Source organism: Mustela erminea, chromosome 17 (assembly GCF_009829155.1).
Source record: "Mustela erminea isolate mMusErm1 chromosome 17, mMusErm1.Pri, whole genome shotgun sequence".
Classification (NCBI taxonomy): domain Eukaryota; kingdom Metazoa; phylum Chordata; class Mammalia; order Carnivora; family Mustelidae; genus Mustela; species Mustela erminea.
The window spans coordinates 46,509,990-46,526,828 of record NC_045630.1 but is presented as its reverse complement, the minus strand read 5'-3'; the positions used below and the strand labels follow the sequence as shown (position 1 = coordinate 46,526,828).

Sequence of the window (16,839 nt, the reverse complement as noted above, 5' to 3'; positions counted from 1 at the left end):
GTGATTCTGTCAGACTTGGGGACTGCCCTTCTCATCCCAGCGTGACCATCAAGAGCAGAGCCCCCTGCTGGCCCACAAGGGACATGGACCTTTGATGAGAAACCGACCTTTGTTGTCGTCTGCCAGAGGTTAGCAACGGAACACAGACTCTCCCTAAAAGTCTCATTTTTCCCTGATGAACTTGCTCAGTCTTCACCAGCACGTGCTTTTCTTTCTCCAGCAAGCCCAGCCGGTCTTTCCCAGGATCTGACACCCTCAAACACAACGAACCTGTGTCTAGCAGCTGCTGGGAAGTGGGCGGGCATTGTGTGCTGAGGACACGAGGGTTAAGACCCAGGCTTCCCCCTAGAGCTAGGGTTCAGCCCCCGTGGTGAACGCTGGGGGAGGCATACTGCAGCTGGTGGTGACCTGAACCGGAAACAAGGCAGGACAGCAGACGCGGGGTGGTCTCCAGGAGTGCTTGCCAGGAGAAAGCACGCTCAACCAGGCTTCGGAGGTGAGGGAGGGAGGCAGAGAATTGGGAGTCAGCGGCAAGCCGTTCCCGGGGAACAGGTGCAGAGGGCCAGAGGTATGAGGAGAGGACCCCACCAGGGATCAGGCTAGAGAAGCGCGGGTTGGTGGCCTGAAGCCCTGTGTGGTGACAGATAAAGTTTCTTTGGCCACCCTCCATGAGGTCACATCCTCTGTGCAGACACACTCTAGTCCCAGCTGGACAGCACAGCCCTTGTTTCATTGTGGGGCGGCACGGGAGCCTGGCGGGCTCCTGAGGGGAAGAGGAAGCCTGGAAGAGGCCACAGCACATTTTCCTGAGTGGCTCTGAGGAGTCCTAGAAACAGAAGTGGCAATCCAAAGGCAGGACAAGGGCCAAAGGTGGGAGGAGCAGGTCTTTGATGGCAGCTCTCGAGGAGAAAGCTCACGTCCACCTTCTACAAAGCGGGGCCGCGTGTGTGGTGAGAAGGACAGAAACTGACCATCAGGGGGGTGGGAGTCCCCACTCTGCCCCTGCTCTGCATGACCTGCACGGCCAGCCTTCCATCTCTGCTCTGCAAGTCCCCCTTTCCTGCAAGTTCCTTTTTCCCAACCTTGAGCTGGTCACCTGACCTTTCTCAGACAGTTGGTGTAAGAGCCAAATGAGATTCAGTACCCGCTACCAGGTGGGCCCTGAACACATCCTTGTTGCTTCTCCTGTCCCTGCGTGCTTGAGCCTGTCTGTCACGGCTGCCTCACGTGTCCGCGCCGCAAAGGAAAGATGGGCGAGGGCGGGTGGGTGTACTCCCCATGCTCCCCCATCGGTGAGGGGCTGAGAGACCAGGTCTCAGAGCCCTGCTTCTCGCCGCCGTCACCAGTCAGCTCTAGCCAGGAGCGTTGGGTGGGGAAGGAGGGACACACTCGGCAGCCAGACCTGGCACTATCCCCCCTAAGGACTGGGGAGAGGAGCCACGGGAGCAGCCCCGAGCCACTGAGGGAAACAGCACTGTGCCACCAAGCGTTTGTCTTTCTTGGTGTGGAAAACACTTCCCTCATTCTCTAGACTCTCCCAGCCTCTGCCGTAAGCTTTACTGACATACAAGAAGCCATCGAAAGGGAACCCCATCATCTTCTCCCCCTACATCCTCTGCCTGCCTTGCCTCAAAGCTGCTTTCCCTCCCCTGAGTCGGAAGCATCTTCTTCTGCCGCCATGGCCAGCCCTTCCATTTCTGTTCTCTGATTCACCCTCTCCGGCACATTCCTTCTTCCCATCCTACTGGCTCCTGTTTGTGAGCGAATATGCCTCAAGAGACCCATTTTATATAGGGGCGCCTGGATGGCTCAGTGGGTTAAAGCCTCTGCCTTTGGCTCCGGTCATGATCTCAGGGTCCTGGGATCGACCCCTGCATCAGGCTCCCTGCCAAGCAGAGCTTCCTCCTCTCTCTCTGCCTACTTGTGATCTCTGTCTGTCAAATAAATAAAATCTTTTTTTTTAAAAAAAAGAGAGTCCCATTTTATTTATTTATTTATTTATTTATTTATTTATTTATTTTTAAAAGAATTTTTAAAAGATTTTATTTGACACAGCGAGAGCGGGAACACAAGCTGGGGGAGGGGGAGAGGGAGAAGCAGGCTTCCTGCTGAGCAGGGAGCCTGATGCTGGGCTGGGTCCCAGAATCCTGGGATCATGACCTGAGCCAAAGGCAGACGTCCAAGGATTAAACCACCCAGGTGCCCCAGGGCCCATCTAAAAAACAAACACCTGGCCCCTTGCTCCCTCCTGATGCTCCCCTCAAAACCATGCCTTTGCATAAGCTGCCAGGACTTCCTGACTGCCCTGCAGAGACCACCCAACCCACTCCAATCCAACCCACTTCCCATATACTGAAAGCTCCACGTCACCAGAGAATGAGCGCCTCTAGCTGGCCTCCTCTTACCCGCTGGCACCAGACACCTGAGCTTCCCTCCTTCCCGAACATCTTTCGGTTGGTGTCTGTGACAGCTCTCCCTGGTGTCTGTGTCACCTCTCCCTCTGTCTGTGCTGGCTCCTTCCTCGCTACTGGACTTCTAATTACTGGGACCTGCTTTTTTCCATTTGCACATTCTTCCTGGGAATTTCGTGGTTTGAATATATACATAATAAAAGAGATCCTGAGTTTCTTTGCAGGTATGATCTGTCCCTAAACCCCCATATTCATATATTCAAGAGTCTATTTGATATTTCTATTTGGACATCCAGTCATTTCCACTTTACCGAATTCTTGATGAACTGTCCTACTCCTCCCTCAGGCACTAAGGACCTATTATTACATTGTTTCACTTTCCAAGTCCTGTTTGGCTTATCTGTTCTCCCTCACACCAGAAAGCTCCATTATCTGTTTCTCCTGCTTCCTCCTGTACAACAGCGCTTGGCACACAGTGAGCCTTAGAGTTTGTTGACTGACTGATGAATGAGTCTTTGGCACATGCACTGTGCCAGGGTGGCTAACTCCAGAATATAAAAAGCTTCTTGTATCAAGAGAAACATTTAGAGTAGATTCTCATTAAGGCCATTTCCTAAATTCAGATCCCCCGGTCTCCTTTTGGGGTTGCTGTTTTCAACTGTGTTCATTGTCACTCACTTCCATCAAGCTGTCCTCTGAATATAGAAAATGACCCTCCACGGTAGCCTGCCCTTGCCTTTAGGCTCTCTGAAAAGGCTCGTTGGTCCTCTGCCCACAGCTTATAAACCATCTCCATCTGCCAGGTCAGCACCTACACTCAGGGATGGGGAACTCCCCCAGAGCACAGGGGGCAGGACGGCCTCACCTTTGACTTCTCCAAGACCAAGGGGCCAGCAATTGAAGCTCAAGATGGAGCTCTACTACTAAAATGAAGGAGGGGGAAGAGAGGACAGGTTGGAAAGGCATGAGACAGATGGAAGGGTTGGACTTTAGGGCATGGTGTCTGGTGTGGGGCTTGGGGTAGGATTCCTCGTATTACCATTGAACACCGGGCGACCCCTTGGAGAGGAGAGATCTGATCCCAACCTGGGGCTTCTGGTATTAGAAAAAGCCCAGTAAAAATAAGCATAAGCCCTCGGATGCGTTATCAGTTGCTACCTTTGAATAGCTTCACCCTTGAACTTATGATCTGCTAGAATCAAAATCTATAGGCAAGAAAGCATTTCCTGTGTCTCCCCCACCCCGCCCCCCACTCAACACCAACAGCACAAGCGTAGAGCTCAGCTCTTCTCCCAGAGGCAGGGGGCATCCAAAGGCAGGACGACTCAGGGCTTGGCTTGTGGAGGAAATACAACCTTCAGTCACCCTTGGTTGCGGCTGGCAAAACCTGCCAGCAACCGGACAGGCCCCACTCTCCCAAGTGGGGAAATCTGACCAGCGACAGAAACGAGAACGGTCCTCCCTGAAAACAGGGTGGGTGCATTCTGTGGAGGAAATGGTTCTCATGGCAACAGACTGCCCAATGGGGAGCTAGAAGACTTTCTACAAAACCTCGTAGGTTTCACACTTGCAGTGACTGGAAAAGCTGTGGGGGGAAATGCACATTCTAGATGCACTTGTGCCGTGCCTTGCTGGGAGGGGGAGGGTGGTTGGCTCCTGAGGTCACATTTCTCCTGTTGCCAGCAGGGCTCTCTCACCACAGACCAATCACAATCCCTCCTGGGCAGCTGGACTCCTGGGTTGGAGATCTCAGGGGGCAGAAAGGGGATATGAACTGGCAGCATCGAAACCTAAAAACGTATTTTATTTCGAAGTTGTGCTTTGGATTTTCCCCAATCCAACATCTGTTGAGTGACAGTCTTAGGTTCACACAAAGCATCTCCAAGCATACATACAATATTCCAGTTATCAACACTATTTTAAAGAATATACCATTTTACACAAACGTGACATACAAGTCAGACGCCACAACATTGCAATTCCCTGGAAGATCTAAGCTTCTCTTCTGCACGTGGGGTACACACACACCAGCCCTTCCGGTGGTCTGTTCATCCTGTTGCTGGCGTCATCTCTCCTCATCTCCTTGGGGAGAAACCAGGGCGCCCTGAGGAGGTTGGCTGAGACCAGTGTTTCCAGCTGACGGGCTGCTGGCTGCAAACTCCTCTCTTCCAGATTGGGATGCTGGTAGCCCCACCCCGCCTCCGATCCCCCAAAGACTGACCCGAGTCTGCACCAAGAGAAGGATCCATGCCTCAAGGGGCGGAGTGGGGCTCTCTGAAGCATCATGCTGGTTGAGGCAAGCAGATCTGAGGAAGACTGGTCTCCCTAGGCCCTGGGTGGCCAGCTCCTTTTGGCTCTTCGGTGTAAAGATCACAGTGTGCAGCCTGAATTCCAGTTGGCCGCAGGAGCTCTGCCGAGAAGGACTCTCCTTCTGTGGGTTCCTAGTCCCCTCGACAGGTCGATCTCGCAGGTATCAGGAGCACCAGAGAGGGGAAGACAACGTGGCTCCCAGAGCTGGGGGAAGTAGGTGGCTGCTCACACACTGTCCAGTTCATGAGGCAAATCAGCAGAGGGACACTGACCAAGGGGATGGTGGACACAAGTCATGTACAAGGGCCGCGAGAGAAATAAGGCAGGAACAACCAAAGGGGCCCAAAGCGTTGTCATTCAGAAAGCTTTGCTTTGACTTTCTCAGAAAGGAGTTTGCTGGGAGGAGGGGGAAAGGGCAGGTGTGGGTCCCAGTGTTGATTGGTTGGAGCAAAAGGAATGTAAAGTGAAGGGGAGGGCTTCCGTTTTCATTAAGGAAACATCCTTCGGTCTGAAAGCCCCTGTTGGCTCAAGACCTGTGCAAGTCCGTGTGACAGATGACGACAGGCCAGCGAACAGAGCAACAAAAGCCAAGAACCAGAGGCCTGCGGGTCACTTCTCCTAGGCTGACGCACTCGACTGACAAGTTCTTCCTTCCTCCTTTCTAGCTCTTGGGGTGGTCGCCCTGGTGAGCCAGGTTAGCCTGTAGTGATTAGCGATGCCCCCCCACCCCCAAAGCTGCTCTTTCCTTCACCCAGAATGAGGAAAATCCTTCCACTTTCCACAGCACCAACTGCCAACTTCAGAAGATCCAAAAAGGATCTTCTAGGCTAAACATAAGGAAACTCAGATTTTCCTATCTGAATGGCAACCCTCCACCTCTCTTGATCTATAGAAAATAAGGCTAAAAGCATAGCTTTAAAGCCAGGAGATAAAAAGGAATGAGCTTCAGCTTTAACTGAAGGAGTTGTCTGAGACTCATGAAACAGGGGGTGGGGCAGTCCCCAGCCCTGGTACTGCCAGGACAGCGTGAAGCCAGGGAAGCCGGGACCAGGGGCACCAGTTTTAGAGACCAGATTAAAGTAGGCAAGGGCATCATTTCTGCTTTTTTGGGAGGAGAATCAGAAAAAAGGCCAACAGAAGGCCAAAATATTCAGTATCCAATTTTTTATTTTGTTAGATTCCGGTCTCGGGAGGACTTTAGAGCCCACAGGGCCAAAGCTCTCTTAGTTGTTCTTTTTTGGAAAAAAAACAAAAACAAGAACACCCCGCAGGTTTAAGGAGTAATGTCTCTCTTTAATCTAACTAGGGCTCTCCAAGCCCCTGTTGGTCCCTGAAGAGAGATCTTACAGAATAACCAAACTAGAGAGGTGAACTTTAGGTTACATTTTCATTCGGGAACAATTTGGGGGGTTAGCAAAGCTGAATTTAATTTTTGAATAAGATAATGAATTTTGTCTTAAATGCCCAAAAACAGTGGGAGGAAGAAGGACCTATTTCTCAGCTTTTCCAAACCTGCCATAAACACAAGTGAAACTCTCTTAAGACTCTTTACCCTAAAAGGAACCAGCTATAAAACTGTCTTATACAGGAAAGTGTCTTAAATGGAAAATGGCCCATCAGAGACAAAGACAGGAACCCGAGAAATGTCTATACATTCAGAAAAACTTCAGAAGTTCTATAAAAAGACTGGGTTGTATTCCTAGAGGATGGAGGAGAGCAAAAGCAAACACCAATGACCAGTTCACACCAACAGAAAGAAGACAGAGAGAAAGCCCCCAACCCCAGACAGATTACAGGATCCAGTTCCATCCTGCTCAATTTTTTATGATGGAGAGATTTCAAAGGTTAGGTTCTCTGGCCCAGACAGAACAAGATTTGGAACAGAAACAGAGACCCCTGGTGGCTCTTGTGTGAACTGCCACAATAAGTTACAAAGAGACTGGTCTGGGACCAGGAGAGGTTCCACATGCCAGAGACTAGAAAAAAAACGTGTGTGTGTGTGTGTGTGTGTGTGTGTGTGTCTTTGTAAAACGAAGAATGGACTATATATGGTTCTCTATAGTCAGTACCCAAAACAAGATGCCACTGAGAGCTGGCTTTCAGCAGCCAACCATCTGGTCAGGCATCCCCTGTGTCTGAGGGGACGGAGACGTGAGCCCGTGTCCTCGTGACTCGCCGTGCCAGATTTCACAGTGACCTGATAATGGAAAAACCTATCTCTGGCTAACCTAACAGTGTGTACTGCGGCTGGCTGGATTACGACGACGGGGAGAAGCAGAGGGCAGTGGGAAGGGCAGGGCTGGGTGGTAACGAGGGCTTCATTCTCAAGGTTTTGGGTGACGGGAAGGCTAATTCCTGCAAGAACAACTTAGAATCTAATTTTCAACTGAAGTCCCCAAGCTAGTTAAATAGGAAGATTTTTTTTAATAACAGTCAGTCCCTCCAGTCCCCTTGTCTAGAACAATTAAATTACACCCCTCAGACAGTACAAGACTTGTCAGTGGACTGTGGGGAAGATGATGAGTTGACACCAGGGCTAGTGGCGTTTGTTTTGGGGAAGACCGTGGGCTTGGGTCGTGTGGCTGGCGGCTTGACAGGGGCAGCCATCTTGACTGACTTGACAGGCCGGAAGGCGCACGCGATGTCCCCGGCAGTGCTGGCACTGCGCTGGAAGGCGGGCTCGGGGTCCTTGAGGAGCTGGGTGTGCAGCGGGCTGGAGGGCTCCGACGTGGGGGCCACCACTGGGGAGGTTTTGAGGGGCTCCAAGGTGTCCAGAACCACATCAGGAGTGTGCTTGACACTGCTCTGCCGCTCGAGCTCCCGCAGCTCGTTCAGGGCAGAGTTCATAGTTGCCTCAATATCCTGCAAAACAGGAAAGAGGAGGTGAGGCCGGTGGAAGGCGAAGTCCCCAAGGATCCTATTTCAACAGCATAGGCCAAATCACGAAGAAACCAACTGGAGGGAGATGTGCAGATTATTTTACTTGGCCGAAATCCTTAAACATATGAATGTTCAGAATGTGGGGAAGGGGAAAAAAGGGATTTTCATTATCAGGAGATTTCTTTTTTCTTCCTTTAGAAAAGAATGGTGGAGATGTTATTTTAAATCGAGTCCTCAGGTTTTAGAGATATGCACTGAAATAATTCTGGGTGAAATGACATATAATCCAGTGCGGGGGCGGGGGGGGATTGCTGAAGTAAGAGTGGCCAGGAGTCTGGTCACAAGTATGTGGGATTTATTATCCAATTCTCTCTACTTTTGTGTATGCTTGGTATTGTACATAATAAACTATTTCTCACTAAGTGGTGGAGACTAAGTATGATCTTTGTTTTCTTAGCTTCAAAGCCAAAGGTCAAGAAGGGTCACGGGCTGAGGAAAGGTTCCAGAACCCTCGCCCTGAAGATTCATCAGGACACCTCCCCCCCCCCCCCACGCCCACCCCTACCCCACCAGAGAGCCCAATTTGAGGAAGCCATTTCCCTCTACCCATTACCACCAGAGGGGACGGAAGAGCGACCAGGAGGGGGAGCCAGAGCCCGCACAGGTGAATCACCTCCCGGGAGCCACAGTGGAACCACCCAGCTCTCAGGAAACAGCAGAACCAAAGACCCTCTGTCCGCAGCCAGCTGCCCCTCAGGGAGACCTCCCAGCTCCCTCCCCACCTCTCCACACACTTGTGTCGGGCACCCCCAAACCACCACAGGGCTCCTCCTCGGAATCAGGCTCACACGTCAAGACGACATGTCCCAAGCCAAGGCCCTGGTTAAGGCCCTTACAGGGTGAGCTATGCTTTCTGTTGACGGTGATCTTCACTCATCCCTATGATTGTTCTCAAACCATAAAAATGCTCAGGAAGAATCCCATCATCTCCTCAGTCCTGCTCTGTAGTAGAGTCTGTCCCGAGAATGTATTCTAGCTTCGTCTTAACACCTGGCTCAGGAGGGAGCTGGGAGGATTCCCACGGTGCAAGGCAGATCGCAGCCACGAGCTTCAGCAGACGCGCAGGAGGAGAGGGCTAGCAAAGCAAGACATCGCAGGCCCGCTGCTTAATACTATGCTTGCCGGGTACACCTTCCCTAAGCAGAGCATCCCAATTAAGCCAATAGAGACCGGACGCAGCCTCTATTGCCCCCTGGAAGACGGGGCAAGAAGAATCTCAACTCAGTTGAAACATAGGAGGACAGCGGGGAGCCCTTCGCTCCTACCTGGTCTAACGAAAATTATAGAGTTGGGAGAAGCGTCTGAATGAACTGCCTGCAGCGACCCCAGAAGTCGGACTTCTAGAGGTGGGGCTGGATCGCTAATAGTCCACGGAAAACAGAGACTTGTCAGTGTGGTGCTTACGCGGAAGGAAGACCCCATAACCAGGGAGCTCACCGCCACTGCGCCTAGGGACTGGGGCTGGAAACCCTTCCATTACCTGCGCCCCCCCATGAACCCAGGAGCTGTTGGTGGTCTTCCTCCTCCCATTAGGGACCAGGGATCAGCCGCAGGGAGCGGGACTGGGGCGTGGGCGGGTTGACAGAAAAACATGGCCAGCACTACATCTGAGCCTCAACACTCGCACAGCTTCACGAAAGCCTACCAGGCTCTCGAAACCCGAAACTTGGGCAGAATGGACTCTATCAAAAGACTCTAATGTGTTGCTTTAAAAAGTACAAGCCTCGAGAGCCTGTACGTGAATAAAAAGTCCGAATTCTTTTATTCTGTCTTCGAATTCTTGGGGAGAGTGGGATAGACGAATTGCGTAGAGAGCTGCCTTCTCGGGTCCAGACGTCTAGCAGCCTCTGAACTTGGTATATGATGCACAGACTTCCGCGGTTTCAAGGCCCGTCGTAATTAACGTAATTAACGTGGCGCTACGTGGGCGCAACAAACGGAGATGTGCTAGCCGGGCGTCCAGAAGCCCCACCCCACCTTACCTGTGCAATGACCTCAGGGTCCACGGGCCGATGGTTATTGAAGCTCTTTGACCTCCCTGCTGTCACTGTCTTCCGGATCTGTGGACTGTCCAGCCGATTCTTCAGGGACGAGTGGCGGCTGATGGAGTTGAGGCTCCCATGCCCACTGATAGAACACTTATCTGGCCCTTCCTTGGGGAGACTCTGGCTCATGATGGGCTGGGAAGATGGGCGGCAGCTAGCCCCCACCCCCGGGGTGGCCGAGTCAGTCAGGGAACCGCTCAGCCCATGGCTGTCACTCCGAAATGTTTTCCGGATACTCCCAGATTCTGGCCTCTTCCTTTGCCTTCAATCACAAACAGAAAGGGCAGCGTGATCAGGGATTTCTGTCCCCGAGGAAGCTAGGTCAGGAGTGAGAGAAGAGCAGGTGTTGACCTCCACGACTTCTGGGAGAAGAGGCACACACGGCACGTTCTCTCCTTGGCCTCACCTTCCCTTGCTTTCTATGTGTCTCTGTTCCCCTGCCACCCCCAACCTGGGCAAAGCAGAAACAGATACTTACTTGGTGGTCTTGAGCTTTGAGTTCTGGAGATGTAAGGTGCTGCCAGGAAAAATGTCTGATTAAGTTAAAGTTTCTAATGGAAGACAGATTCACAGAAAGGCCCCCTCCATTACCTGTTTTGAACAGAAACCTAAGAAACCTACCCAGGTAGGAGAAAAATTCTCACCATCACCAAGAAGGCAAGAGGAGAACTGGTTTTTCCAAATTCTAGCATTTTCTTAGTCCAAGCACAAGATTGTGATCATTTTGGACTCAGGCAAGAGGCCGTTGTTGCTTCTTGGGCAGACATGGAAGAGAGTACTTTTCAGGAGGCTGCAGTGTGGCAGGGTCAGGGCCAAGTTTGTGCCTTTTCTTAGGGTGGAAATACATCTATGTGACCCTAAATCACCCAGTACTGGGCTGAACCCTGGCTCTGCGCGAGCTTCCTTCAGCCCGCTGAGACTCTCCCACAAGATGGCCTGGCAGAATCCTAGTAGCATGGGTGTTGCCTACTGCCGAATAATTTCATTTTTTTCCCTTGGAATCAGGTTCACAAGGATCTAATCTAAGAAGAAATCCGACTTCTGGTTTGGGCTGGCAGCTGGGCAGCTCTGATCTCGAAACCACTAAGGACCACGAAGGCCGAGGCAGGAGCTGAGGTGGAGGAAGGGAAGGGTAGGACTGAAGGTGGGGTGCTGGTCTATGTGGCCGAGTCAGTGTCCTAAGCCAGTCCTGGTCCCGTTCACGGGTCATTTCTTCTCCATGCGCTCCCTGCAGCTGCCCGCTCGGGCCATTAAGCCCTGGGCGTCAGCCACTCTTGAGCAGAAAGAGGATGTTCTCAGAGTCTTATAAGGCCCGGCCGAAACGGCTCTTCCCGGGTACCCCAAGTCCAAGGGCAGGCAGAAGCAATCACTCCCTCTTCTGTTCCTCTGTTCCTTCGGGGCTTCTGATGGTGCTGCTTTTTAGTCACCTGTCCATACAGCCTTTCCTTTGCCGGACTGAGCGCCGAGGCCCAGTACCCCCTTACTCATCTCTGAAAAACCAGCACGGGCGCTCGGTCCGACAGGGAGCCCTCACTCAATGTGTGAAACTAAATCGAACGCCACACCCAAATAACTCTTCGCTGATTTCCTTTTTCCACTTGAGGGTCGCTGACTCACAGAGCTCAGACTGCTGAGGAGGCAGCTTATGGAGCGGCCGGTGTGGGCCAGGTCTCTGGCCAGGCCCCGGGGACAGGAGGAGAGGAAGGCAGAGTTCCTGGTTTCAAGATGCTCAGCCTGGTGGGTTATCCGAGTGCGGCGTCGGTCCTGGGAGAGACTAAAACTGCTGTGGGAGGACAGGACTCGGGCACCTAACTCAGGTCCCGAGGACCTTGGGGGTGGCAGATGGCTTTCCCCAAAGAGGTCCTACGACTTGAAGAGAGAGGAGGAGCTGATCCGGGAGGAAGGGGGCAGCAGATGCAAAGGTCCAGGGGTGTGAGAGAACCCGGGGCCTGGGAAAGGAGGGACGTGTGGGGCAGGCAGGGAGGCCTGGCAGAGCGGAGTCACTCCTCAGGGCAAGCACAGCCGGGGGCTGCCACTGGCCCACCGACTAGCTGGTGTCCGGGGAGCCCGTGTCCTCCGAGAACCCCATCCTGACGTCACCAGGTAAGGAGCTCAAGGGAACCACCCTGACTTTCCACCTGGTGTTCATCTTTTGACTACTTCAGCTATTATCCTGTACAATTTCTTGGTATAGATGGCATCAATATCTGATGGCTTAGAAACATGTACCTAACTAATTATTTAACTCTCCCTCACCAACCCCGCCTTGGTTTCTGGGTTCATTAGAGGCTTACCACCTTATGATGATAGGCTTATAATTAACACAGACTTGTAAATAAATAAGAAAATGTGATTAGTCCATTTTTTTTACTAGCTCGGCCCTCCCAGCAGGGTACTGGGCTGGAGGGAAATAAATAAATTCCCCGTTCTTTTTTACTGGTCTGCCTTAAATCATACCTATGCTAAGTGAGCTGAATCAGCGACTTCACTAACTTGAGGGCCAAAGATGGAAAAGAGCCACGTGCCCCAACCACTCCCCCTGCTACCGGCTGGTTGGAAGAAAGCCAAGAGATCTGGGCGAGCTGGTGCAGTTTAAACACAACAAGCATCTTTTATTCTCCTTCCAGTTTCAGTGTCCAGAGGCTATGGTTAACAGGTTTCCAATGTGCAAATCATTTCATTCCTCCAAAGCCAGAGGGGAATAAAAACTGTACATCATCTGCAATCCGTATTCATCAGGAAGGCCCTGGGGCTTGTCATCCCGCTGGCACTGGGCCAAGTTTCAGGGTCTGGCGGAAAGAGGTCTGCAGGCTTTGGGACTTGGTGTCTGGCCCCTTGAGATGAGATTAGTTCTCCAATAACCTGAAAGTCTCTAGGGGAGGCAGCAGCGCACGGGCGTGGAATCCCTCTAGCCGGCCAGATCGGGTGTGGGTGGAGTTAAGACCCTGGGATGGGGCTCACAGCCGCAATGAAAGCTGGGGCCAGAGTTAAGAGCCTGCCGGACAGGAATGGGAATCTGCAAAGGGACTAACAGGGGACAATGACACAGGGCTAAAGCGACAGGGAAAACACGGACAATTACTTCTACTGGTATGAAAGGGCAGAAAGGAGCTGGGGGTTAGGCAATGATGAAAGAGCTCAGGACAAAGCTTTCCTTGGGGGGCGGGGGCGGGCAGAGTGGTCTCCTTTCCTTGACGGAGCGAATGCCTGACAGAGCAGGAAACAGACACGGGGTCTCTCAGTAAACCCCTCTGGGGTCACGTGAGCCTAGTGGAAGACGCACACGAAGTTGGATCTTTGGACAGAAAAGGAAGGGCCAGGAAGACATCAAAGACTAGTATTTGGGGAAGTATTGGAAAAGAGAAGGCACCTCTGAGAAACAGTGCAAAACCAAGTTGCATAAAGGGACCAAAGTTTTGGTCAAGTTTTCATCATCAGCCGGGGCCCTACCGAGCTGAGGGACACTGCATGAGCCCAGGGTGGGGCGGCCTTCCACAGCAGGAGCCTGGGATCTGCAGGCAGGGCCTGGGGAAGCTTCCTCAGCCCTGTCCGCCCTGCAGCAGCGGTGAGCACATGCAGTGTTAGGGGGGCAGGGAGGTGCGGCACAGGCTTGGAGAGGGGCATGAGGCCGGAGGGTGAGGCTAGGGGTCACAAGGCATTCAGGGGAGCAGAAAATGAAAAGCAGAGCTTACTTGTTGATGTTTGCAAGATAAATATCGGCTACATGACCCCCACTGGGACAGCTGGCCCCCGCTCTGGCTGTCACCTTTTCTTCAGGTGGCTCAGAAATGACCTCAATGTCAGACTTGGGGCTGGACCTCTCCACGACACCGTCCTCGCTGAGGGAGAAGGGGCAGGCAGGCAGGGAGGAGGGGGAAACAACAACAACACAAAAAGCAGTGTTAAATCGGCGAGATGGCCCCCCAACACACACGCGACCCCCGCGACAGCTCTGAGGCAGCAGGGACACCTGGCTGGGCTAGTTCTGCGCGCAGAGGCAAGAAAGCTAAAGGCCTTCGGAGGGTCATTAAATAAATATAAATAATCCCGCTGCGTTCTGTGGGATGCTGTGCGGCCGCCACAAGGCTGAGCTAGAGGACACCGGGATTCGAGGCATCTGCCTTCGACCCCTCGCTGCTTTCCCGGGACGGCTGTGCCGGGGCAACCTCCTGGAGAAGGAGGCTGCCAGTCCAGAGTGCGGTTTATCTGTTGAGGTCCCAAGCACTGAGGGCCAGGACAGGCTGCTCTGCGCTGGCCCTGGAGATGCCGGCGTTGAGGCAGGACACCACCACACTCGGTCGTCGCGCATCGAGCCCCGCTTATAGCGTCCAAGCCGCTCCCAGGTCATTCCACTGCTCTCCCGGCCCCTCTGGCTACTGATGACAAGGAAAGCCCCTTCTCCCCCACAATTCATCTTCTCTCGGTCCCGTAGTGAAGTCAAAATGCTAAATTTGGGAGGGTCCTGTCCACGCACAGATGGCCACCAGGTTTGCGATGTTATCAACAGAGGGAGGATCTCCCTGCAGAACGAGCCGGGGAGAGGCTGGGAGGGTGCAGACTCACTCAGGATATCAACCTTTAAAAAATAATATTAAGGGAAGGACTAAAAACACTGACAGTATCAGCATCACATCCAAGGGCAGGGAGTCGGGGGCAGAGGCAGGGCAAAGGGGCAAGGAGGCAGGCTGGGGCTGGCGGAGGGGGCGGGGGGATCACGGGGGCGGAGGGGGTAAAAGTGCTCCTGCCTCAGAGACTTTGCTTTAAAGAGCGGGGAGCCACCCGACAGCCCAGCTGATGAAGTCTCTCTGGGCCCGGTTCACATGCCCTTTGCTCCCCGAAGTCCTTTCCCCTCCTCTCCCTGTTTTTCCCCACGTCAGCCTCATCTGGGTTAAAGGAACAGGCTCGTTTCCACCAGGCCGCTTGAGCTAGATCTCTCCTAGAAAAGCAATGCATCATTTTCATTTGCAAGGGGAAAAGCGCCATCAGCGGCCCAACTGGTTGGGATGAGCCTAGTTTTGGGTTTTTTGTTTTGTTTTGTTTTTAAAAAGAAAAGAAGTACAAATGTTTTCCCACTCTGAGCTTTCCAGAACGGAAATGTAAGTGGTCAAACAATAACCCCTCATTATCACTCATCAGGTTTAAGTGTGGATGAGCAGGAGGGCTGGGAAGTTTCCAAAATGACTAGCAGGGTGGTGGGTGGGTAGCGAGCGACTCGCAGGGGGAAGAGATGAGAGAAACAGTCCTCCACGGAGTCTGCGTGGGGTCCTTCAGGGATGGGGTGGGCTTCCCCTGAGGGTCGGTCTCTCTCACCCTCCTCCGGAGCCAGAAATAAAGTCTCCCTCCCACGGCGCAGCCGGGGATGCCTAGAGGGGCAGGGGACCCAACGTACGTGTCTTGGACCACGATGTACTGATGGGGGATGAGTCCGTCGATGCCATTGTGCCGGCCTTCCCACCAGTCATCAGAAGCCCGCTGGTAAAGCAGCAGGGATGCCCCCTTCTTGAAGGACAATTCTCGGGCTGTCCGGCCCACGTAGTCAAACTTGGCAATGGCCTCGATGGGCTCACACTCTGAGAAGGGCAGAAAAGAAGGAAACACATGTTGTTGGGACCCAGAGGCTCAGGAAACTGGGCGGAAAAGCCCACTTAGCTGAACTTACACAGGTGGGAAGATAACCCGGTGTGAGAACTAAGCCACGGAGGCCCGACGGCTGAGGCTGGGATCCCCGTGCGGACTGCACAGTCACCCCGAAAGCACGTGTGCGCCCTTTCCTGCCTTTGGGCATGCTGCTCCCCCCACCCGGAAGCTCCTCCTCTCTCATCCTCCTGACGAAGCACACTGAGTCACAACTGAAACAGCAGCATTAAGACCCAAAACAATACAAAGAATACTTTATTCTCTCGGCAGTTTTCCGTGCAAAAACGAACCACACGTGCGTGGCGGGAGTCTCGTCCTGCTTGGACACAGTGTGTCTCCTGGGAGAGCGTGTCACGCTGCCCAACAGGCTGAGCCTCGCTCAGGGCAAATGGGAACTTCTTTGGTGCGTCCACAGCTCATAACGCCAAACCCTATCGCTGACCTTGTCCTGCTGCATTTATAAGCTCTTTTCTGATCATAAAATAACTCCATTAATTGCAGAACATTTATCATACTGTACTCTCAATACAATCAATTTTATTTATACTATCCATTCCCCCTAGCAGACCATGAGCTTTTAGTCTGTGTAAGGAGAAAATAACTCAAACAATCTATTTTCCAGCAAAATACAGAATACAGAAATATATTTTGTAGCTAATACAGGGGAAAATGGACATAAAAGTAATTTGAAAATTAAAAAGGGGTTTACAAAGGCAGTGACTTTTTATTTTTGGGTGAGCTTCGGTCTCCTCTGCATAAAAAAAGTACCTTTTTCATGAGCTTGTTAGGAGGAGTCATTAATCAGCAATTTGTAAAAGCACTAAGAACGGGGCAGGTCTACAGTGAGCGCGGGTGGCGCACACATTAGCCCTGATTCTTAGTGTGTCATCATTACCATCATCTGCGCTGAGCGGCAGGGGTAAGGTCAGAGAGAAAGAAGGCTTCCAGAAACCTGGACCCTGAGGTTAAAGCCGGTATTCCGAGGTGTGGACAGAAGACTGCCTATAGGCAGGCCCAGGCCCAGCCAGCGTGATCGGTGGGCCTGCTCCAGGAGAGGCAGGCCTGGAGGTTTCTCTCCAAGAGGCCCACCAGAGAAGGCCTAGCTAAATATCCCATCTCAGTTCTGTACAGCCTTGGGCATATCACTTGACCTCTTTGGCCTCTGTCTGCTCAGCTATAATAGCGGGTGGCTCTATTTCACTAGAATTAAGAGATAAGGCCTACAAAGCTTCTAGCAGGGACAAATTTCCCTCCCTTACCTGCTCCCCTCCTGTAATGGGGAAGATTATCATACTGATCCATCTGACTTCGGCATCCAAATAAGCAGCCCTAATTTTTTTCCTTCTCCTCTAAAAAGCTGGCCTAGGATTGTAGAATTCACAGCGAGGCAGAAAGCAGGGAAGGCTCCAAAGACTGTGCCATTTCATTCTTGTGCCCAGAAAATTCTGAGGCCCCTTGTCAGCTGTTGAGTCTTCCAAGAGCCCAAGGGGTCCAGA

The 16,839-nt window shown here is 52.4% G+C and overlaps 1 protein-coding gene across 10 annotated transcripts in view; it reads right to left on the bottom strand.

The window, feature by feature from the left end:
- Positions 1-4,199: 4,199 nt before the first annotated feature.
- Positions 4,200-16,839, bottom strand: part of SRGAP2 (SLIT-ROBO Rho GTPase activating protein 2) — a 230,546-nt gene continuing 217,906 nt past the window's right edge. For 3 of the 10 annotated variants that reach the window (XM_032318979.1, XM_032318980.1, XM_032318984.1), the window contains 5 exons: positions 15,096-15,276; positions 13,399-13,545; positions 10,185-10,223; positions 9,644-9,968; positions 4,200-7,583 (listed from right to left, as the gene is read on the bottom strand). In XM_032318979.1, the coding sequence (XP_032174870.1) occupies positions 7,200-7,583; positions 9,644-9,968; positions 10,185-10,223; positions 13,399-13,545; positions 15,096-15,276 (1,076 nt within the window). In that variant the 3' untranslated portion in view covers positions 4,200-7,199. Of the gene's footprint in view, positions 7,584-8,926; positions 9,022-9,643; positions 9,969-10,184; positions 10,224-13,398; positions 14,283-14,305; positions 14,643-15,095; positions 15,277-16,839 lie in introns of those variants that run through there. The other 7 variants (XM_032318982.1, XM_032318983.1, XM_032318985.1 and 4 more) reach the window with 6 other exon arrangements.